The sequence below is a fragment of the Charadrius vociferus genome, unplaced genomic scaffold (genome assembly GCF_000708025.1).
Source record: "Charadrius vociferus isolate BGI_N301 unplaced genomic scaffold, ASM70802v2 scaffold72, whole genome shotgun sequence".
NCBI classification, from domain to species: Eukaryota; Metazoa; Chordata; class Aves; order Charadriiformes; family Charadriidae; genus Charadrius; species Charadrius vociferus.
The window spans coordinates 629,231-654,265 of record NW_009647830.1 but is presented as its reverse complement, the minus strand read 5'-3'; the positions used below and the strand labels follow the sequence as shown (position 1 = coordinate 654,265).

Sequence of the window (25,035 nt, the reverse complement as noted above, 5' to 3'; positions counted from 1 at the left end):
GGTTTTGAGAGTACAGTTTACCATAAGTAAATCATTCATTTACCATCATAAATAAAATAATTATAGTAAATGTGCAATTCCCTCACCCCTTCTCAGATGGAATGGAATCATTTAGATTGGAAAAGAACTTTAAGATTATCAAGTCCAACCCTTAACTAACACTACCAAGTCCACCACTAAACCATGTCCCTAAGCACCACATCTACATGTATTTTAAATACCTCCAGGGATGGTGACTGAACCACTTCCCTGGGCAGACTCTTTCAATGTTTGATAACCCTTTCTGGGGATAAATTTTTCCTAATATCCAATCTAAACCTCCCCTGGTGAAACTTGACGCCATTTCCTCTTGTCCTATCACTTGTTACTTGGGAGACGACACCGACACTCACCTTGCTACAACCTCCTTTCAGGTAGTTGCAGAGAGCAATAAGGTCTCTCCTCAACCTCCTTTTCTCCATTCAAAACAACTCCAGTTCCCTCAGCTGCTCCTCATAAGACTTGTTCTCTAGACCCTTTACCAGCTTCATTGCTCTTCTTTGGACGTGCTCCAGCACCTCAATGTCCTCCTGTAGTCAGGGGCCCAAAACTGACCTCAGTATTCGGGGTGGGGCACCAGTGCCCAATACAGGGGGACGATCACTTCCCTACTCCTACTGGCCACACTAATGCAAGCCAGGATGCTATTGGCCTTCTTGGCCACCTGGGCACACTGCTGGCTCATATTCAGCTGCCTGTTGACCAATGCCCCCCGGTCCTTTTCTACCAGGCAGCTTTCCAGCCACTCTTCCCCAGTCCTGTAGTGTTGCATGGGGTTGTTGTGACCCAAGTGCAGGACCCGGCACTTGGCCGTGTTGAACCTCATGCCATTGGCCTCAGCCCATTGATTCAGCCTGTCCAGAGCTCTTTGTAGAGCCTTCCTGCCCTCAGGCAGATCAACACTTATACTAAAGCTAATCTTCTTAGCATCTCTGTATGTCAGCAGGGAGAGACAAACAAGCAATCCAGATAATTAAGCATAATTTAACCAGCCTGACTCATCCTCTGGGCGATCCTTCTTTCACTATCTTTTATAGTTTATACAGGGAGGTCAGCTTCATTCAGCTGCAGGCAGACTTTCAGAATATGCTTTCTTCTTTCTGTCTTTCAAAAAAATGAACTGTTTGCTTTAATAACTTCATAGATTTATGCCCTGAAGTAGAAGAAAAGTTTCTTGGTCAGCATCACACATGGAAGTTCAGAGGCATGTGATAAGTAAAACTAACAATAGTATTTTGAGATGCATTCTGATAAAGGATGACCTTAGTAGTGGTTTATATCTAGGAAAAAAAAATACCTAAAACTTCATGAACTTCATTCACAGTCATGTAAGTTGATGATCATAAAAAGTGTAGAAAGAAGACAATGAAGAATCTGCATTTTTTAAGATGTAAAGAAGAGCTTGTGAAAAATTAATGTCCCCTTCTCTTCCCTGTCCTTTCAGCTATGATAGTTTACCTATAGAAGATATTATCTCTACCTTCGAATCTGTCTCTGCTCCTCCAGAAGACATAGATGATTTGATTTCCCAATGGCTTAATGGAAAAAAGCACCAAATAGGAACTAAGGGATTCCTTGCACCAAAGCAAGAATGGCTTTTATGTCAAATTCAGTGGCTGCAACTGTTTAAACTGACAACTAAAATGAAAAAGTTATCATACTGGTAGCCTTTGATACATTTTTATTGTGTATTTGGTGTAAGTGCAAATGAAACTCTTCGCTCCACCTACAACTTAAGCACCAAGAACCACCAAACCAAGGGTACTCTCTCAATTCTTTCCAGGGTGTTGAGTCTGTTTTTTCTCTAATTTTTCAAGTGCCTGGATTCTGACCTACTCAAGCCAGGAGTTGTATTCCAGAGTTAGTCGCTTTGACCTTTATGCATTCCTTTATGAAAAACTTTCTGTAATAAGCTCTTGTTTGCCATCTCCTGAATGGGAACTGAGACCTTTGAAATCGATTTCAGACAGCAGGCCTGCTAGTCAGAGATAAGTATCTTGTTCTGCCACACTGCACAATGCTTCAAACCAATTCCTTGTCCATTTCTGAAAGATTTCCCTCAATTGAAACAGAAAAATAACAGTAAATACTTTTCTAAGCTACAGATTTTCTCAGTGAACATTATTTCATTACAGTTAGCCACTACCGATGGGTGGGAATTAAATATATACTGAATGTGGAACTGTTTTATTTACTATACTTTTGAACAACATAATCCAATCTCAGGTGGGAGAAATATTTATCTCTATAGGTATCTGTATCTATACAAATATTTAAACAACTGTTTAACAGCTTCCTCTTGCAACTCATGGCAAAAGGGAGCATTTTCCCAAGAAGTACAGACCTTAAAAGAGAACATGATGTTAAGCTGTAAAGTTAGAAGGATATATACTGTTCTGTTTTATACTAATTTTACAGAAGTGTATTCCTGTTAACTTCAGTGCAGGTACTTCCCCTTTCATAAGTTTAAGCAAGTTTGGAATCAAACCACAAACCTTTAATGAGGTTTTAATGATCCACTTGGGGGAGCTAAAGGGTAATTTGTTTCTGAATTGATTATGGCAAAATGTTTGGGATGCAAAATTAAGTTACAGAAAACAATGTGAGCAGAGACTTCCACTTTTTTCAACTCAGTGCTAGTTGTTAATCTATATTAGCTTCTGGAGCAAAGGGTCCCCAGTTCTTATTAAAATTCCAGCCGCTTATAGAAAAAAGACTCACAGTCATTAATAGTTTTGCAGCAGACACCCACAATAGCATCAAACATATCCTGACTTCAATTATACACCTACAACATACACTGAAGGCAACAGACGCAACACGTAAGGCAGAATTTGGTCCTTACTATTACTCTACATTTTTGTACTAGTTAATATTACCTGTAACATGACAGCAAGAAGAGAAATTCTAACATGCAATGGTTTTGTCTTTTAGTTAATAATAAATGCCTCCTTTTCTTTTTCTTCTTCTTTTTTTTTTTTTTCCTTTTCTTCAGACGCTGATCTTGCGCTATGCCTGCTTGTGCTTCATGCACCAGTTACTGTGTTGAATCATGGCTTTGCACCATCATTATGTTCTCCATTTCTTCAGCCTGGGATGGACTGGGAACTGTTTCCCAGTATGAAGCAATATCAGCTGCTCTAATTTATGCTTGATTGCCTATGGTTACTGGTAGCCCTTTGACTGCTCTATGAGTTAGGCACTAATTAGAGGCACAGATGCAGTATCTCCTACGTTGGAAGGAAGAGCACAGCCTCTTGTCTGTGAAGAGCCCATAAAATATAACATCGGGATTTTCTCCATGTAGGGATTGCCCTAAAGTTCAGATAAACTGACAATACAGTTGATTTCAAAAGCCACAGTAGATCCAAAGCTACAATCATCTATCTTTTATAAAAGGAAACAACTCCGTTTCAGACACATAACTTACATGAAAATTCCATTGGCAAAGCTGTACTGTCAATGTCTTCACTGTAACAGTACAAAATTCATCTAATTCCAAATTACTCTGCGGTGCAGTCCACATTAAAGTTTATGGTTGCCCATATGTGGGCATCTAATTTAACAGACTCATGTAAATAAAGTTTCAACCAAAAGTGACAATTAAATAAAATATTTTGTTCCTTTAGCATAACTTATTAACTGTATATAAGGTTTCCTTATTTTATATTTAATTTAGCCAGAGCATGTGGAAAAAGTAAACTGTAAGTATCTTTACAAGGTGTACTATTGTTAGGCACTTTAAAACCAAAGACATGCTTCGTAGCTATAAACTACCAAAATATATTTTTAAATGTCATTCAGCATCCTGAAGCGGTGACACAATCACGCCGATTAAATACCATGCTAAAGACAATGGCACAGCAAACGAAAGGAAAGGGTACAGTCAACCCAGGTATAGGCAGGAAAGCTGTAATCATTAACAGTACTTGATGACAGTATTTCTAGTGCAATTTGCTTTTGTGCTCTCTCTTTGGTATGTAAGGGCAAGCACTATAATGTATTTAGGAGAAACTACTGCTATAAATTGCTCAACTTACATTAATTAATTCAATCTCCCAGATTTTTTTCACAAGGTCCATCGATGTATAGCCATTAATTAGAAAGGATTTGGTATAGTCACCCAGTTCAATGGAATCCAGCCATTCAGCTACAGAGGTGGGGTTGTAGCCATCGTGACCGATCTGCTTCATCTGAAAAACAAGAATGAGAAAGAATTACTGATAATATTCATTGAACACCTTTCAGAACAGCAGTTATTTATATTATTTTCTTTGGGTCAGAATTATCTTATTCTCCGATCAACATTCTTTTAATGTTTAGTACAACTTGAAACAATTTTGTGAGCAAAAGCACTAAAAAAACATAGTTTTCAATGGATCTTTTTCTTATGTCTGCTTGCTTTTTAAACCGGCGTATACAGCATGACTTCAATTGTTACTAGGCATCAGAGAATCCATAAGTGAGGGAAGGCAAAAGAGTGAGAAAGAGACATTATTAATATCCTGACTGCACAAAAATGTCAGATTTGCACCTACGATTTCATAGAAGGGGAAGAAATTGGACTGAGGAATGGATCTTTTGGTATCAAACTGCAAGCGAAACATATTGCCTTGGTTATATTATTCCAAACATATCTCTCCTAGTAGGTTACCTGATATTTTATAATGGCTGAAGCTGCACTATATTTTTCTGCCCCCAGTGGAGGCTTAAAGAAGTCTCTTTCCTCCACCTGGTCACATTTTTCAAGGAACTCCTGGGAATTTAATATATTTTAGACTCTTCTCTGTCTGTAAAGTTGCTTGAGATTGGACAATCAAACCAAATATTATTGGAGTGGAATTGACAGAAGAATGTACACAGAAGCTCACCACCTGCATTCATATAGCAACACAGGCACAGAAAGCCTAACCACATAAATCTTGTTTTCATAACAAACTAAGAAACACCCCTGGAAACTTATTTTTCCGAATTTTGTTAAGCTACTAAGAAGTAAAGAGCGGCAATTTCTCTTTCACAATTGCCTCTCAGTGATACAAGTGAAGACTTTCAAGCTAGCCATTAAACATAAAAATTTATAAAGCCTCTATCTGTGTAGCTTGTTACACCATACTGTTTTTATGAATTTTAAAGTAATTTGCAGTAGTGGCAGGAGTAGAGCTATAATGAAGTAGAAAAAAAATATGCCATAGCCTCCATTTTCAACAGCATTGTATGTGTATCATCTTTCTACAGAAGTGTAACTGTTGCTAACTTGATAATACACTGAACTGGTAGACTGTTAAGAAGATTTAGAGGTTTAGAAACCTTGTGTTTTGCATAGGATCTCCCAACTGTGCGAGTGACATTGCGCATAGTGAAAGCCAGTATCCCATTTCTGCCTACATTCCTACTTTCTGAGAAACAAGGGAAGTGTGACAGAAACATAATGCTTTGAGCATAAGTCTGAAGTGAGTGACAAAGTAATTTAAAAAGGAGAGAATTCTGATCTTAATATCTTGCCTGAACCAATTTATTTTTCTCAGTTTATTTGCAATACAATTTGAATTCAAAGCGGAGAAAAAAAATAAAGTCTGAATTTGAAAGATGCAGTAGTGTTTGCTGATCTGTCTGTTCAAACGCAGAAAGCCAGCGTGGCATGATCTCCATCTCGGTTTCCTGCAGTATCAGAGAGAAGTGATGCAGGAACACTGCATCGTTGATATGACAGTTTGCTCTTTGGTCTTTTTCTGCAAATGTTGGATATGAAATATTAATGGAAATATGTAAATGATATAGTGAAATCATTATCTTAAATCACAAAAGACAGACAAGAAAAATCACATAATTAACAATAGCAATCGTAGCCTTTCAGGTCACTTCTGTAACAAAGGAGTCACATTAGAAAATAAGAATTCAGTTTTGTTGTTGAACTTGACATTTGGGAATTTAGTTTCATCCTAATTTAAAATGAAATTCTTAGTGTTAAATGCATGGCAAATTCTTCTTTCATTGTCATTCAGATTTACTTCAAATCTTAGACTGACAGTAGCCTGTCCAGCAGACTGCAAAAATGTTGGAGGACTCTGGTAGCTTTGGCTCCTGGGAAGCTTATTTCAAGAGCTGATTTGAAATGAGGTATGCTTAAACAACTGACACTTGAAAAGAAAGCACCTGATAAACTGTAGAAGAAAAATCTAATACAGAGGAGACAGGAAGATGTACAGGGCCCACAGGGAACACACAACTTTTGAAAGATCTAATGTATTTTTGTTTTCTTTCTTTAACAAAGAGCAGCAAAGCACCTTCGAAACAATTTTCAATGTACCCATATGGGGCATGTTAAGCAAATTATTTCTTTTGTTTATTACTATTTGATCTTCATGTTTAATAAGTCCCAATTTTAACATGATTTTTTTTTTTTTTTTGACCTGCTGATTGAAAAATCTCATGCAGTCTGGTCCACAATTCTGGTAACCCATCAGCCTCTATAAAAAGCAAACACAGCATGGGAAGTTTCTGAAATCTCAATTCCCACTGGAGACCTCTGTCAGAAGGGTTGTTAAAATAGATATCAGTCTCCTATGGTGCATTGCAAAGGGCTGCAGGCAAGCAAACGCAGGCGAACAATCCAATAAGCAAATGACCAGGAACAACTGAGATGTATGTGACAATTTCACTCTTTGGATTTGGTGCCAAGAGACAGAATTGTCATCGGGTCACTCAACAGCCTACACAAAAATACACTGGCCCATTGTCAGGCTTGCTCTGCAAGCATTTTCCCTTTCCCTGCCCCAGAGATTTGGTTGCCTGTGTTCAAGGCCATATGGGAGATGGTGCAGCTGCGTAGCCTTGGGTCAGACCTGTGTGAGAAAGAGCAGTGAGAATCCTGGTCGGGGCCACCGCACCTTCTGCAGGAGCTGCGTGAGAGCTCAAGTCCATGTCCCTGATGGTCGCCCGAGCTACTCCATGCGTATGTCTGTGCCCATCTTGCTGATCCTCACCCACCGACTCGCCCTCCTGAATAGACCTGGTCCCATCCTCCCCCTTATGGATTTGCCCCAGGATGTGGCTGTCTGTGGTCACTGCCACCAGCCCTTGTGCGAGTGGTCCACTGTCCGTCTATCCCCCCCCACCTTCCAGCCCACCTGCACTGGCGTGGCAACACCCTCCTGCTGCTGCTATCGCAGAAAATTAATCTCAGAACTAGAATATTTGCCAGCAGTTTCAGCACAAAAGCAGTATTTTGTTTCGTCATGAACCAAGTACCAATCTCTTATCTAAAAGAGATTTTCTAAAATGTATCTAATATATGAAAATTAATAAACTTCCAGTATCCGTCCCCTTGTATGGCAGGTTTTGTTCTGTCTGTTAATAACATCAACTAGCTTATTAACTGTCATTCATAGCTGGCTGAATGTTTTCCTTTCAAATATTTATCGACAGACAGATTGGTTATCTAGACGTGACAGTACCATTAATAGTATCCGCTTTTCATATAAAATGTTATGGAGTTTTTAAATAAAAAAAACCCAAAGCCACTTTGAAATATCTGCCTGGAAGTGCTGCCCCTTAACTTTATTTGAGCTCCAGTTTAGTTGCATCTTATCCCAGTCCTCATCAATAGGTCACGGCTCTTGGACTGTTTGTATTTTTTTTTTCTATAGTGCACCACGATCTTAGACTCTTCTCACAGATCATTTACACCCTGTAGGCTTTCTTGCTGATGCTATTTGCTGATTGATTTTTTTTTTGAAAGAAAGAATCCTCCTGTCTACTGACTGTATTTCCATGTATAATATTTCAATCATTTTGCACCAGCTACAACACACGCACCAGCGGTGTCAAACATCTAAGCAGCTATGTGCACACTGACTCAGAGCAGTACAAAATCTCTAAGCTTCAAGATATGACAGCCTTTCAGATATTAACTGCTCATAAATAGGGGCAGTATTGTTCTTCCGCAGACACTGCTACTAGTTCATTCGGTTGTTATCTTTAAAGAACAATATCGGTATGAGCTGTTCCATTGCAGATGATTTTAGCATGCCGACTATGGAGAAGGCTAGGAATGAAGCCCATAGATTTTAGAGAAAAAGAAATGTTTAAGAAAATATGATATAAATGAACCATAGAAGAAAACACAAAGCATGGGAGACTCCTCTCCTTGGTCCTATTTATCTATCACTAGTATCGCTTCCTTTGAAATGAATGGAAAGCAGAAGCCAGAAAGAGCTGTTTCTCGTAATAAAATAGTAATGTCAAGTAGCACCCCAATGGGTTGAGAAATCCTTTACAAGAAACCATCTGTACATCAGTCTCTTTACAGGTGCATCACTACTATATCTATATAGTATTTTACATTAGGATAGGACGTACTTGAGTTTTTGTCTCTGAAAGGTAGCCAAATAAACACAAACGGAGCTTCAAAGTAATCACATATGCACCAGAAGCATCAAGGTGAATTCGGTAACATGGACTATTACCAGTTTTCTCTGATGTTCTCAGACAGATGGGGAACGAATGCTATTTTCTCCACAGGTAATATCACTAGGATCTGGTGGATCTCAACACTGCTTGTATTAAAATCAAGCTTTTTATCTGTTGTATAAGGAGAAAGAGATGACTTGACTTTTACAGCTTTTTAAATGATGGCTACGATTACAGTGAATTTACACTTTTGTTGGTTTGCAAGAAAAATCTTTTTAGCAAGCCCAGAATGCTTTCTTTTAAACTGCTGGCCCATCTGAGAGATTTAAGCAGCACTTTCAGGAACTTGTATGAAACTACCAACTACCAATTTGGATGATTGTAATAGGGGAACTATCAGTTCTTTTTTTCCCCCTGTCTTTGTGACTTGTCTGTTATATATTATGTACTTTACAAATGTGATCAGTTGGACTCATGTTGTTGGAAGAGGAGATGATTCCTCCTCTGGAGCAGTGAAAGAAAAGGCTCAGGAGAGTGAGGCGTCCGAAGCCCACAGGGTCTGGCTGGCACAGGGGCACCACAGGGAGCTGCTGCCTTTGGTGTCCGTGCAGAGAATGAGGCTGCGGACAGGGGCAGAGATACAGCTCTCATGGGGGACGGGCACAGCTCCCTAAGGACCTGAGAAGACTTTGCATTTGCTGCTGTTGAGAAAGCCACTGAGTGAAAACAGGGATCTGCCTGCAAAGACACAGTGGGTGAGGAAGAGCTGTATATAAACCTTTTGGGTTTGTATTCTGTCTACCTTGTCACATATTAAAAAAGTTAACTATTCAAGCTTGTGTTCTAATAACGTTTGACTTTTCTTTCTGCTAATCAAAACCCTTCTGTCGTCTTGTGGCGCTTACTATAAAAAGACAGTATAGGCACATTCACTTCGCAGCAGTGCCTGATTCGGGATCCTGCCTCAGTGGTAAATCCAGAATACCATGAACTGAGTTCAGAGTATCCTACCTAAGATTGCTAGCATTGCAATAGGCACCTTTTCCATGATTTTTGCAGATGGAATCGTCTGAGTTTGAAGGGAAACAGATGCACACACACTTTTTTTTTTTTTCTTTCTGGAAAAATTTAAACAGATCCACATCCAGAAGACTGAAAAGACCTCCCAGTTCTTAATCAGACACAATGTCTGGGGCAACGGAAGAACAGGTCTCATTCAGTATTACTGAGGATGATGTATGCAACATTTCAGTTGCATACAATGTAATCGTAAGAAGACCTAAATCTGGAATTTGTGGACTAAGCAGAAGCTATGGCCTTTGACCACAAGAGTTTCTATGAGTATGATTTCTAAAAGCAGTTCTGTGGATATTTGTTGGTACTTCAGTGCACAGAGCTAGAGCTCTAGAGGCATGCTTTCAAAAACTGGATGTTAGCATGGACTGACATCTCCAAAGTCAAACTTTCATCCTTTGCTGGATCCTGACTAGCTTTGCCTGTTTTACTTTAGATAACATGTTATCAACTGCACCTATCATTTTTTATCCCACTCAGGAATTGAACTAGTGGTGATCTTTTTGGCCCAACAGGACTATGGTTTGGTGCCACAGTACAATTAGAAAGTAATCTACTTCGCATTTGTTTCCTTTGCAGAATAGTCTGGGTATGCACTATCCAGCTTTCTTTTTGGAGGAAAGTAACAAGGATCAGCACCAGTCATGCACCAAATGCATTTCAACCTCTAATAGGATCACAAAGATCTGAATCAAGTGGTTGACAACCTTACCACCTTCAATGGGAGAAAACACACGTGCACACATGGACCGAATGGTGGAGGTATACCTTCGCATTTGCTGTCAAGTTCCTTTAACTCTTCATGACTCATAAAATTTCCTTTCTTGATGCTGCTTCTGATTTAATTACCTCACTTTCTGTTGCCTAGCTCAGAACTGTTTGCTGTATTTCTTGTTGCTTCTATAATGATTTTATTATCATCCACCTTTTACTAATGCTATTTTTTGTGATGGTCAGAAAACCTATCGATCTCCTCAGCTTCACAGAAGATCCCACAGGGTGCTAACTACAGCCCCAAGGGAATGATGCTGTTCGTCAACCTAGACTGTAAGGAAGTGGAAAGCCTCCTGATAGCAGGGTAACCTGGTGTCAGTATCAGGAGGCTGCTGACCTCATTACTGCTGTGAGGAGTCCAGAGGTGTCTAACTGTGCTTCTCTGCAGTGACCAGTGGGCCATCTGCAGAAACAATGAGAGACAGATGAAGAAGGAGGCAGGGCCAATCCTGAGGGAAGAAACACTGCTTCCATGGATAGGCGTTGTTATGTATCTCATTGCTGCAGACCCTTTCTAGGTGTTCAAGTTGCATCAGACTGTTGCGATGGAACCTCTTCTGTTCTGCCCACAACTGCACGTGCTGCTCCTGCCTGCTTTGTTAAGCCACACTGGCCCATTTCTGTCATTGCTAGTCCGTGGTGGACTGTACCAGCCCTCAGGAAAATGTTTGTGTCATTAGTCACTACAATTTTCAGCTTTTTTTTTTTTTTTTTAATGCTGGATGTCTTCCTAGCAAGTGTGTTCTCTGGGGTTGGGCAGTAGCTATTATGAGCCATGGGCTGTTCATGGCACCTCTGGAGGCCACCTTGGTGGCTCTCTGGAGGCCTTCAAACCTCTGCATGTGAGACAGAGAACTTGGCCATGGCATGCTGTGCAGGCAGAGATCATTTCTGACACTAAAGAGGTACAGCTGGGGACCCTCTGGGGTACAAAGCCTTGAATATAATGTACGAACAGCCCATAATAAGACTGAAAGGGGAGAGTCATTCTCTGAATGGAATGTTTCAACCAAAGGCATAGGCACAGGGGAGATGAATCATTTCTCTTCATAGATGAAAAGTGGGAGGGAATGGGACAAAAGCTCTTATTGCACTGGAGGAGGGGGAGGAGGACATAGAGAAGGGTTTCTTGGTGAGAAGGAACTTAGAAAAGTACCCTCTGACCTACTTAGATTCACATTCAGTGAATCTAACACTCGGTGTTAATTGCATTTTCCTTGTTTTACTCCAGTCACTCCTGGTTGGTCTTCCCTTCATCTGGGAAGGTGCAGCAGCCTGGACACAAGTGCCATCCTTGATGCTCTGAGCAGGTTCAAAGAGAAGAGAGGGCCGTGCTTACAGATGTTGAAGAAACTGGTCTTTGCTTTTTCAGTCTGTTAAAAAGTTACAACGACTTAACTGTGACCTTGCAGGGGCTGTGCAGAACACAGCCCAGACCTATACTCTGGGAAACATTGGAAATGTTTGTGTCCAGTCTGTCCTGCAGCCTGCTAACTTGCAGGCAAATGGCCAAAGCCATAGTCTACTCTCACACAGTATGTGACAGAGTCACAGTTAAACTGGGTACTTGCTCCATTTCTGGATATGCGTGGTCTCATGACCCGGTGATGCAGATGGTGCATAGCATTTCCCCTGAGGCATACAGTATCCAGATGCTGCTAACACTAGTAGTGCCCCTAGAGAAAATGCTATTTTTCCCTCTGAGTCTAGCACTGGAATTATGGACCATATGGGTATTGGAAGTCCTTTTGGTGACCTGAAAATATGTTCATAAATATGCCTCAATGAGTAAAGGTGTGGGACAACTGAGTGGTAGTCTTTGTGGTTTATAGCTGCCAGTGGGCAGGTTGCAGATGGGAATATGGACACCACCAGGAGCCTTTATGGAGCTCATGAACATACAAAGGGTGAAGGCCTACGGCAGAACAGCCACAGCAGCAAAGGCTTTCAGAAAGCAACTATCCATGTCTTCTTTCTCGGACAAAGGATGTACAGAAAGTCCAAGTCAGCTCATGCAGGTTGTTATCCTAGTCTAATTGCCATAGAAAAAGAATAGCACTTCCTCTCACATTTCCTTGCCTGCTGACTATTCTCAGAGTAGGCAGTAGGCAATACGGAGTCAACCACAAACAAGAAAGTATAAAAGAAGCAGGAAGAAAAATAAGACTTACTCTATGGGCCATGGTGGCAGTAACCGTGACATACTGCTCTTATCTACACGATGCAGATAAATGACAGCACGTCATGCCTAGAGTGGCTCACTGATAGGCTCAGTTAAGGAGAAAAATGGTTGTGAGACTGCTTTCATCAGACAGTTTTGAAGCACATGCCTATGGGACCAGTCTAAAGCTAGCCTGAAGTAAACACCCTGGACTATAGCATGGATGTATCTAACTGCCTTGCTTTACTGATCCATTCCTACTGTGCTGCATTACTTAAATAATGTAGATTACACATTTGTGTTTCAGAGTTGAAAAATTCATGTGTTATGCTGGATTCTAACATTTTTTTCTGTCCTGATAAGCAGTGTAACGAGCAGGTGAGTGGCCTCCTTCTAAACCTGGAAAGTAATTACCAGAGGCATTAGAAGAAGGAAAAAAAGCAGGGTAGAAAGCACTTCCTTTGAATTCTGTTTTTCATCTTCACTTCCAGCAGACTGGAACCAAGGGAATCATAGCCAGAAAGGGTCACAAATGTTATGATACCAGTTTGCAGCATCTCCTAGTTTGGACACTGTCTTTAGGAACAGCAGTTGGAATGATCTACTTTTTAGCTGTGCTGAATGGGAGAGAATTAAACACCAGGATTCAAATCAGCTTGCTAAGCTCTGGGATGTTGAAGCCAATAGAGGTGTAGCAATAGCAAACATATGATGTGGTCTTTCTCTGTTACATACACAGCATAGTTAATGTGCACATGCACAGTAGTTCTGTTTTCCTAAATGCCAGACTTAACTGTGCTCGCACAAAAGAGTGTTATATATGAGTAATAGATCCAGCACTTTTTGGAAGCAGAGCTTTACTGCTCATATAACACTGCTCACAGAGAGCATGTGCTCTTATCCCACTTCTTGTCTGGTTCTGCAAAGCACCCAGGAAAGCGGCTGGCTGCCTGCACACCACTGCTACCAGATTCCCATACTTGCTTTATGCTGAGAGCTATCTGTGCTGGAAGGAACAAGTCGCATGCTTTAGGAATAGCTCTCAAGCCAAGAGAAAGCTGTTTTCAGCTAACATCTTCCATCTGTCAAATGAGAATGTATTCCCGTTATGCACTGGGAGAAGGAGCCATACACTGAGCATCCCACACAAAAACAATCCTGTTTCTTATCTAAGTTCTCAGATAAGCTAGGATAATTCTTATTTTCAAAAACATTTTCGCTTTAGAGGAGCCCATTGAGAAGTCACTTGCACAGAGGTTTCAGATAACAAAAAAACTTGACAATGCTCCTTAGGATTCCTATGTCACTTAAGTGTGGCTAAAATGTTATGTCATGACTGCTATTATTTTTTTAATCAATTAAGCATATCCTGCACACAATTCCCTTCTCAATATTATTTTTTTTTTCCTCAAGTCTTCCTACTTGCAACTTCGGTATCTTTTTTAGACGTTGTCTCTACTCTTGACCCATCTGAACTTCCTTTTAATAAAACATATGAAATCCTTCTCCAAACATTTATTGATTTCATACTTTTCACACAAAAAATCTTAAATGCAATATCAAGCTCTGCTAAGAAATTTGCTCTAAGACTGATGTCATGTATAAAATATTTCCATTCCAAGAATTAACTTTACAAATGATATTTCTACTGGAGTGTCTTAACCTTATCTAATAATAATAAGTCATAAAGTGCTCTAGTTAATATTAATGTGAAACTTGAATAAATTAAATTACATTAGTGTGAGATGAGAATTTGGGCTACTAGCTCTAATCCAACAAAAATAAAGGGTATTTTGAAAAGCAGAAATCTAACAGAAAGATTCCAACTCTGTCTATCTCATCCCAGTTTACCCTCTTATGAAATGTTCTCAAATATAGAAACATTAGGGAAAAATATTTTGAGAAATCTGGGTAAACATACCTTTTCATAATGGTTAAACACTGCATAAGAAACTACAATGATTAATTCACCTATATTTGGATGGGTATGTGGGTTTTTTTCCTATTTAAAACTCCTTTAAGCCCTGGAAAGGGGTTCCTAAACATGCTACTGGTGTTTGAAATATAAAAATTCATCACTCTTTAGGAAGCCAGCAATTATGAGTAAAAAAAGACAGTCTTTTTTTCAGCCACTAAAATGCCTGTTGCGTTTTCCGGCTGCAGAGATGAATACTGATGGGAATAACTAAAAGAGCTTTAAAAAAAGAGTATTTTAAAATCTTGATAATAGATTTGTTGCTTAATTTTTCCCCTCTAAGCTTATTCAATACTGCCTGAGTACATGGCTCTCGGGAAGCGTTGTTCCATAGATGTTTTTTAAAGCACTGATCTTCCACCTCAAAATCTGAGTTAAAAAGTATCACAAGACAGGAAACATTAATAGTAAAACTAAAAATAACATCATCAGCAATGTTATTAAGTACTAAAACACAAGGAGTCATCAAGTTTTAAATTAAATGAGGAATAGAAAAGAGGTACATGTTCAAAACAAACAAATGAAAAGAATTTTTATCTAATGAGATTCAAATTAGTGAGACTTCAATTATGGTATGAGATCTTAAAATATTTAGACGGTATGCACTATTTTGAATGCATGATGACAGAGTTGAACTTATCAACAAACAAATAGATATACAGAACTGTTTCACAGTTCCTTGCAAGATGTGAAAGGTTTTTAGATTTTCAGCAAGCTGTTGTGAATACAGCAAGGGTGGGTTACATTAGATAAAACTTACCATGATCCCAATTTGTGGGCCCCATAACTATTCCAATAGCTGTGCCTTCAAAAGGCCTGGGTTTTGAATAGGAACTATGTATTTTTACCATGTAAGCTCTCTTGCGTTGCTGAGCCATGTAAGTGAAGAAATGTGACGCAGAGCGTCAGCTTTTGACTGCCTTTGCTATGGTGTAGCACTCTTGCATCAAAGACATGTCAAGAACTTGCTCCTTCAGAACTCTTTCGTAGCTCAACAGGGAAGCTGCTAAAGACTACCTCAGTGTTATTCAGCTCGTGCTTCAAGCCATTCTGTGCTACTTAATTATCATTGGGTCAGAAGATGCTGATTCTTCCAAGTAACCACATAACCAGCTTGCTCTTAGCTGGTTTCAAGAGTATCCCTAGATCTTGGTTATGCTCTCCTTTCTTGTATTAAGCACATTTTAAAAAGGCCTCAGTTGGAGTTTTATGACAGAATCTGGCTCTCAGCATTAGTATACTCTCCACAAGCAGACGTTATTGACAATTTTTTCATAAGCACCAGTTACTGAATGCAGACAGCACTAAAATTATGATATATTAAAAATTCCATTCATTAATTTGAACAATTTAAACAAGAATACGAAAAAGCTGATCACTAAAAAGTATGAAAAACAGAAAAAATATTTCATCAGCTCAGAGCAGGATTAAGATTACAAAATTTTCTTTGAATTACAGCATTGCTAGAAAATTCATAATTTCAGAGTTAAACCCTAAATATCTATTGTAATTCATCACATGTTACTTTTATATACCATACTACTTGTACCATTTATCTCACTTGACTAATACGGTATGTGGAATATTATTGTCTTTAATAACCTTTGGTGTTTCAGTGCACAGATTCTATTGTAGTATATACGGATTGACTAGGACATCCAGATACAGATATTATTCACAACTACTCATTTTTCACAGAAGAAATCCTTGTTCTCTTTTACAAGTGACTCAGAAGAACTTATCTAGTAAGACACAATTTATCAAAAAGCCTCTTCCAGCAATGTCAGCCTCATGCTCTGGACTGAAAAGTCCTTTAATAACTCTTCTTGTTCTCCAGTATTATCAAATGCAAGCAGTCTAATCTCTATTTACCTCAGCTATTCCACTTAACCTGCTCCCAGAGCACTCCACACATATTATACCAGGTTTTATTCCTGCCCTAGTACCTTGCACTATGTATCTGCATCACATGTGGCAGCCTTCTGAGCCTTACTGGTGTCTACTTCTCCCGTTCATTCTCCCTACACAGCTTCACAAAACGAAATAGTAAGTTTTCATGCTAGGCCCACTCTCTCTCTTGTTCGGAATGCTGGTAGAAGCCCCCACTGATATATTCTGGTATGCAAAATATAAGAACCATCCCGTCTATGACTGATTTTAAAATCTATAGTTTAATCAGGTAGCACCAAAAATGATTGGCAAAATGACTGCAAGTTATTCTGTCCACAGCTGAGAAGCAAAATTCCTGTACAAGGCAGCAAATCAAATATGAAGCCTGCAGAAAATCTCCACCTCTTACATTAAAGGCAGGTATTAGGAAAATAATGTTTCATCCAAGGCTTTTAAGAATTCTTATATAAGGGACAAAGTACTTCCAGGCCAACTGCTATATAAAGACAAACATCTGGGATTCATTGACAGCCTTATTTACACATATGTAACAACGGTCTATAAACAGATTGAAAAGTCAAAAATAACTAAAATAAATTCTAAAGAGCCATCACTTCAAATTCCAGATTTTACTCTCCTTTACTTTGTTTGTCAATTGCATCTATACAAAGTGGGTCCAACGCAATGACATTACTTTATGCAGTATTTGCATATGCAAAAAACGCGTCTATAAAACCAGTAGAGAGTCATGTTCACCTCCATTCAAAAAGTGTCTTAAATAAAGTGAAAACTGTAGGTTTTAGTTCCCTCACTTGGATAATAACAGAAATTATACCTTTGGGAGAAGCTGGATTGCTTGGAGTATTCTCTGTCTGTGTCCAGAGTTAAGGATTCCTATTTCCAAGAGATCCTGGTCCTCCATTACATTGCTTCCCTAAAAATGGAAAAAAAGGGTAGAATACAACTGAAAAAATAGCAGATGCCTTCAATAGCCTGAAACAAACACTTTGCTTAACTTGTAGTATCTGACAAGAATCATAAATTAGTGATGATTGCATTAATTTTCATGATGATAAAATATGGTGGAAGGTGTTTGAGCTCATAGACAATTACTATACTGCTGGCAGCGCTGCGGGTGGAGAAATTGTAGCTCCTGCTGAAGCCAAATACCAGATGTGAACCTTCTTTCATTTGACTGGAACCAAGGACATGACCACAGAAATGTTCAAAAACTCTTCATTTTTTTTCATCCCCTCCCCCTACCTTACCCAGCTATACATTATGTTCATTTTTCTCCAGACTGGAAAGTACTTAACACGGAATAAGATGAGCAGAGTGGATGAGGATAAAATGAGTTAGTTCCTTGTTGGTAAAATGGTAAAGAAACCAAAGAGGGGGAGTAGTATCAACAACCCCCCTCCAGCCCCCAGCCCCCCCGAATTTAACTGTACCAGCGCAGTCCTAACTTCACCCGTCTCTACTCTTCTCTCCCTGCTTGCGGGGAGGTCAAATAACTCCTAGCATATGAACAGCTGAAAAAGACCATCTGTTCGAACAATAGATGAAATAAGTTCCCACGCAAGTCCATAAAATAATCCTCCACAATTCAATTCCTCTATTCTTAGGAGCTGCTAGGAGTAGGGGAGGACCTATAGCTACATAAATAAAGGATAATACGACTACTGAAAGATGACCCTGGAATTCATCAAAAGAGTGGGCAATGCAGAGTGAATTTGAAGGAGTTTGAGATCATCTACATAGTAAGTTCAGAATTTGAAGGTTAACGTACTTGATTAGCTGGCATTGACTATTGGGAATCACAGGAGGCACAACAATAGCTTAAAAAGGGAATTGCAGCCGGGGATCAAATCAAGATGGTTCTAAGTAGGCTGGCAATCTCCTATTGGTTTTTTCAACTATCTCATTTCAGACAAAAACTCAGCTTGTTTTTTTTTTTTTTAAAAAGAAAAAAACCCCGAAGCTTCTAACTATTACAGTTGTGAACAAAACCTGGAAAAAACACATGACCTGTCTTGAACTCTTACCCCTGCTGGAGTCTCATGACGCTAATTTGCTAGAAGCAAGAATTCTTATTTTTTGTACTTATTTAACATCATCATGAAATAGGCTTTATGTGAGCAGATCCATGAAAACTTCATCTCCAGCTTTCCATTTAGCTTGTTGCTTCTGACTCAGTAGAGCTCTTAAGCTCTTAAGCAGCAAAATCAAACACTAATAGGCGCATAACAGAACATGCTTAAATACTTTGCTGAATCAGGGCTTAATAATAGATATGAATTCTTTCTGAATATCAAATCTCCTGTCCCACGGCAACATAGCTTTCTTTCAAAAAACACATTGGAATAAGCAATACTTCTGTTCAGCTGCTAAATCTTCACTCTTTTCAGATTAGTTTACAGATGTACTCTTGAGGACTCTCAAGTGCTACTCTGCAGAGTATCCTGCAAAATCTAGGGGAGGTCTTTTTAAGGCAATCATGGAGACTGTGCAGATATTACATTTAAAATTATATTTCACAGTAAGTGGTATTATTTAAGACTACAAGTCTGCAAATCATATCCTGAAAGAATTTGTGTGCAGCATTCAGAACAGGAGCAGGCAGAGACCTGCCTAAAGGGCGAAGCTGCGCACTCATGCCAGTTTAAGCAGATCCCACGGTGTAAGAGTGCGTGCAGCGCAGGCTGTGCAAACAGCGATAGCGATGAGGTGGGGTTAATACCCCCTTCATCTCCCTGGTAAACACATACAAAATATAATTTCCCCTTTCTTCCTTTCTCCTTTGGATAACCTAAAGGAGGCTGTAAACTTACGGGAAGAACTGGGGAAAAAAACGCTTCCAGTTTTGGGCTGGCTTCCCCAGCTGCTGGAAATAGCTAGCATAAATGGATTTAAGGAAACTGAGCCAACTGAGGATCCAGTCCAAAACAAAGGCTATACATTTTTGTTCGTTTTAATAAATGCAGCTATTTTGTTTACAGCTATTGCTTTCACTTCATTCCACTGTTTTTGCGATTTCACCTTTCATCGCTGCATGATGTTTACGCATAATCATAGTGTACTCATCACTGAGCTACTACACACTGTTTACTGGTGTCAGTAACCTTGGCATCCAGCTTCAAATATTGCAACGCTTAAAACCCAATTCAGCTAACACTTAGGCACAGGAAAAAGCCTGTCTATTTGCACATAGTTGCTGCATGGCAGAGAAAGCATTATTTTATTAATTCTTTACTATTGGTTTTTTTTTTCCTTATATATTACTTCATATATTTTGTTTCTTTGCAGCTGGTATTATATATATTTTTAAAGTATGTCAAGGTTACAAAATAAAATATTTAAAATTCAGGAAAGCCTGGAATTCATGTTGCCTCCTTGTCCCCAGTCTAAGAAGGCAACAACTGGATCTTTCAATGTGCTCAGGTTTTGGAGCTTTTGCTGCGTGTTACCATCAGCATCAACAGTAGCAGAGAGTCATCTCCTGTAAAACAGACTTCATTTTCTCCTGTCATGGAGCTAAACCAGCTCTTCATCCTTCCACAAGAGCAAACCAGGAAACTTTAGATACTCAGTATAATCCACTATTGCTTAACATAGAGGAGTAAACTGATAGTAGTGGAAAGCTGCTGTCTGCTTTGCAGGCATATGTGTGAAGAGACTGAAACAGTCCCCCATATTCCTATCTCCCTGGTGTCTGCTCCCATTCTCCCCTTAATCCCCGTCCCCGATTCTGTTTTTTACCTGATTACTCTTCTTGTGCTCCTCCAGTCTCCTTCCATAGGCTCCTACATTGAGAGCGGGGCAAACCTAACCTCCTTCTGCGGCAGATCAGAGACAAGAGGAGAAATTCTCTCCCTGCTCTCAGCTGCCACACACACATTTCTTATAAGCTGGGCCAAATTTAACCTCCATTAACTTTACAGAGGTGACACGGTAAATATAATTAAAATGAATATGAATGCAAGAGTGTCTTTTCACATGATTTCAGCCTTAGAAATAGCTGAGCTATACTAGCTGAAACATTCACCAAAAAGAAATTATTCTAGTAGACACTTAGAGAATTTGAGTCCAAAGATTTAACTTTGATATGCTTACATACAAAACAGGTTCTTATACCAGGAAATATGGGACGGCAATCTCTACTGGGGTTATTATGCTTTTCTTACGTTATAAAAACATAAGAGGCTTTGTGATATTGTAGTTTCTTAAGTCTGTAGGAAAACTTAGCTGGAAGGAAAACTTATTTCTTGGAATCAAAGCAATAAGAATACAGCAAAATTGCTTATACTCAGATGGATTCAGATCCCATTCACTTCAGCTTACATTATTGAAATTCCTGTCTTGTTAATGCATAAGAGATAGTCTTCCTTATGAATTAGAAAGATCCTGCTTCTGAAGTTCCAGTTTGGAAGGAGTGTAGCTGATCCCCGCTCCCCGGGATTTGTGGTTCTGCACAACTCTCAGGAATATCAACTTTTTCCCTGTAAGCACATACAGGAAGCCAATCTCCTGAGTAAGAAGGCAGTAGTTTCACAGAACAGTTGGGCTCAAGGAAGAAGGAAAAACGACTCTGCATGTGGGAGACTGGAGGCATATGAAAAACAACACAATTTAAAAACGCAGAAATTTTGCCAAAATCTGAGATAGTTCCTATAAATAAGTTCAGAACAAAATGCATAATGGTACACTATGAGATAAAGATCTTACTGGCATTTGTTTGGATTGTTCCAAACAAAATCACCTCCGGCACTCTCTACCTGAAGTTAATACAGTCTTTCCCAAAAATGCTGGATTAGACCTTTATATCAGATTCCAAATGTATGTAAGTGAAGATATATGTATACAGAATCTTTAGAAAACAATTTGATCTAGAATATGTCAGATTTATAGCAAAAAAAATTCTCTATTAAAAATAGCCTGATTTTAATACATTAAACAGATCAAAGAATCTCTAAAATCCAATAAAAGGAAAAGATTCATAAACTTGTAGACAACTTCATTCACTATCAAAAGAGAACAATTTCCAAGACTCTTAAAAAAAAAAAAAAAGACCAATATGCATTCTACATCTTGCAGGAACAAAAGCACTTTGAGGATTTGTCCCTGAAGATAATAAAATATGGTGATTAGAAGAATATATTAGAATGGCAGGCATGACTGCATGTTTCTCATTGCCCCCTTTTCGCCCTTATGTTTTTAATCTTCATTCATGTATTTTCTGTGCTGGAGACCTATGGTGAAAAATTCCAATGTCTGCTTCTGTCACCTAAGTAAAATGGTACAGAAGCTTTAAAGCGGCTGACAGATGTATCACTAGACTTATCTGAAAACTCAACCACTGAAGTTGGAAGAGACAGGTTGTGGGGAACAAACCACCTGCATATGCTTTTTGGTCTTATTCTTGTTCTTTTATGCTTGTGGTGTACTGCAAATCGGTTTGCCCAAGAACAGGGTTGGTGTGGGCAAGGGAAGGATGGCTTCTGGGGTGAGTACAGTGTTGATGGGGCAGCACTGGTGCTTGCATCACTCTCATTGCAAGGGGAGCACTTTACACTCGCTTTTGCTCTCTCCCAGCCACCCACATAGTAATCTGCTGCACCATCAACATAATGAGATCAGTAGGGACCTCTGAATAGCACCTAACACATAACGATGAGTAGGATTATGTTGTATGCATATCACAGAAAAGGCCTGGTGGATGTTCAAAGAGCCTTAGCCAATACCTCTACCAACGTGTATTGCATTGAATTTTACCCTGGCTGACTGAGACTGGACACTGCAGCAGCACAGTTCGGGGGATGAATGGAGTTGGGGCAGGAGGCCTCATACTTGGGCTTCCAGGACTGCTGGAAACATGGCCTGGCACAGAAAGGAAAAAAGAATATGGGAGGTGGTACACTTAGCTGGAGTATCTGAGAGCACCAACATTCCTGCCACTCAGATAAGAGAGGTGGGAGCAGGGAAGGAGCAGGTGGGAATGTTCTTCCAATATGCATACTTGGAGACTGAAGTCAGAGATAGAAAACTGAGACCAACAGCACCAAAGAGCTCTATTCTTTCTTACCACTTCCACCCCAAATGCATAACTGGGAAGGGAGCAGGCGTCTGGTACCAGTGGGAACGAGGACTGTTATGAAGCACATCCTCAACAGCTCCCTTTAAACAGTCCCCTTCTCAGTCTGAATTGCTTTGCTTCTCACCCACCTAATCTTAATATCCTCCCAAACTGCTTCCCTTTGAAATAGCTGACATCTAGACTGTCCTCTAGCTGGGAACAAATTAGAGACATCTCTTGATGCAGTTAAGGACACATTGAATAACCAGGACTTTTCTTTTTCATCGTCGAAATCATATGTCAGAAGGTTTAGAAATTTTCACCACAACATAGCTTATCCACAAGGTAAAAGAGTTTATTTCCTAGAGACTTGCAAGAAATGACTAGAGAAATGTAGCTTTCAATAAGGAACACTGCCTTTTATTAGTGCAAAAATTTCAGGCAATGTGTCACATGTTTCATTTCCAAACAAGAACTGGCAAACGACCAGAATTTAGCAAGCTTCAGTATGAGTGAAAAGGTTGCCTCTCACTAGTATTGCCACTGTTAACGTGAAAACAAGATCTGTAAGAATGATTATTGAGTGAAATGCCTAACTTGTACTTTCAGGTCAGAAAGATTTATCGGATTCCTGGAGATACTGCAGAAATTGTTATTTCACCTACGAAACTGACAAGTCTACGTTAGAAAAATCCCCTGCAGAAGCATGAAATTTTGCCTTGGGAGAAAGAGATTGATTATAAAATATATTAGGAAGAAAGAACCGAGCATGTTGCAAAATAATCATTTGATAACGTTCTTCCAAAATTATTCTGCTTTTAAACTACTGATTCTGATACTCATTTTCAATCCTCACCTTGCTGTATTGTCAGTCTTCACATTTGTGACTTTCTTAGCAATTAAAACCCCCACAAAACCAAAGAGAAAACTGGAAGATTGTTTTCTATGTTATTGGCATTTCATCAGGAAGTAATAATAAACTACTATTGAAATGTTAACTAAAAAAAGGCCGCTTCACTCCTAGATAAGAGTGTGGTGATAGCAATTCAGAGCCCTGATTTGCAAATGATGCATAAAGATAGGAGGTGATGTAAGTAGGGTCAGTTTAAAAAGGAGTCCCAACAGACCCCAAGTCCCACCCTACCTACATTTTAATGATCTCTCTCTGGTTCACATTCAGCTCTTCCAGAAGTGAACTTGAAGTAACCAGTGCCATCAAAAGCTTTTGAAATATTAATATTCAAATGAACATATAGTCATAGACCTTCCACACAACAGTAATAGTTAATTAAAATATAGTGATAATTGAACAATGCTGATAGCTGGGACAAGGATCCTTGTAGGAAGAATTTTCTGCTATTTTTATCCCCTCTCCCTTGTAGCACTGATTCATTACAACCAACACAATTGTCACATGCAAATTAGCTGCACAGATAAGGTGGCAATTGAAAAAATTACCTCTGATGTTGCACTTGGCCCAGTGAATTACTAACGCTGTTGACCCAACTCTGTCTGCCTATTTAGTCATAACAATTCAATAAAATAATTATTAATACTTACCTAAATTACATCTTAATGTCTTGAATGTATATTGTGAAGATAATTTCACTTCATTTGAGTAATGAAAATTCCAGAGAGTCTATATTGTACCATTATTCAGATTACTTGAGATAAATGCTAGTTAGCTTAGATGCTAAATTTCTCAAAGGACCCACTTTAAAATCAATATTACTGTGAGCTAATTAACAGACTTCTAAATTCTCAGAAAAATATTCCTTTCTCCAATAAGCGTGCAAGTTTGGGAAGAGCAGGAAGGGGCAAACGTGGTATTTTCAGACATAACAAAAATGGTGAATACCTGCTCTGCACATAACATGGAGTTCTGTTTAACCTTGGACCTAACACTGGTGGTTTTTTAATGAATGTAAAAACTCCGTTCATCTCCCAGAATGTCTCACAGAAGTATTTCCTTCCTCACATTTTTATCAACCCTAGTCATGCTGTTTAAAATGTGAGCCACCCAAATCAGCCCAGAGAGTACAACACGCAGTCAAACACTTTGACTGTAAAATTCTGGGCAGGATCCATGTTTTAAAAACAGGTTATTCACAGAAAGGGTCTGTGAAATACAGCAAGGAAAACACACGCTCAAGAAAATACTTAAGTCTTCACACACTTATGCCCTAAAGATACGACTGAGGTCTTGGAAGCGCTTGTTCATCTCCTGCCTGCAGCTGAACCCTGCTCACACCGCCAGTTTTACCTTTGGGCTGCGTTCTGTGTTCCAGCTCTGCATTCAGAGCAGACAGAGCAGCTTGGAAACCATGTCAGATGTTCAAGTAAGACTAGAAAGCAGACCCTCCTCTATCAGAGCTTGATCTGGCTGGAATTATCAGAGCATTCCCAAGGCAGAAACACAGGAGCATGGCATGAATCGGTAGCTGCTCTTTCTTAAAAATGTGACGGAAGGAGGAAAAGTGGCTTTATCTTTCTTTCTCATAGCACAGCCCAGCCATTAGAGGATTCATGCAGAAGGTGGGAGATTAGATTCACGTGTGTTTTTCAAACTCCAGTTTCCTAAAAAGAGAGCAAGCTATGCAACAACTGATAGGAAAGCGCACTCTGGTATTGAGGAGGAAT

At 39.3% G+C, this 25,035-nt stretch overlaps 1 protein-coding gene across 1 annotated transcript in view; it reads right to left on the bottom strand.

Moving 5' to 3' along the window:
- Window positions 1–25,035, bottom strand: part of ANKS1B (ankyrin repeat and sterile alpha motif domain containing 1B) — a 456,808-nt gene that overhangs the window by 158,832 nt on the left and 272,941 nt on the right. Inside the window, exons 18-19 of the mRNA XM_009882636.1 lie at window positions 17,158–17,256; window positions 4,080–4,232 (exon numbers count right to left, since the gene is read on the bottom strand). Coding sequence (XP_009880938.1) covers window positions 4,080–4,232; window positions 17,158–17,256 — 252 coding nt within the window. The remainder of the gene's footprint in view (window positions 1–4,079; window positions 4,233–17,157; window positions 17,257–25,035) is intronic.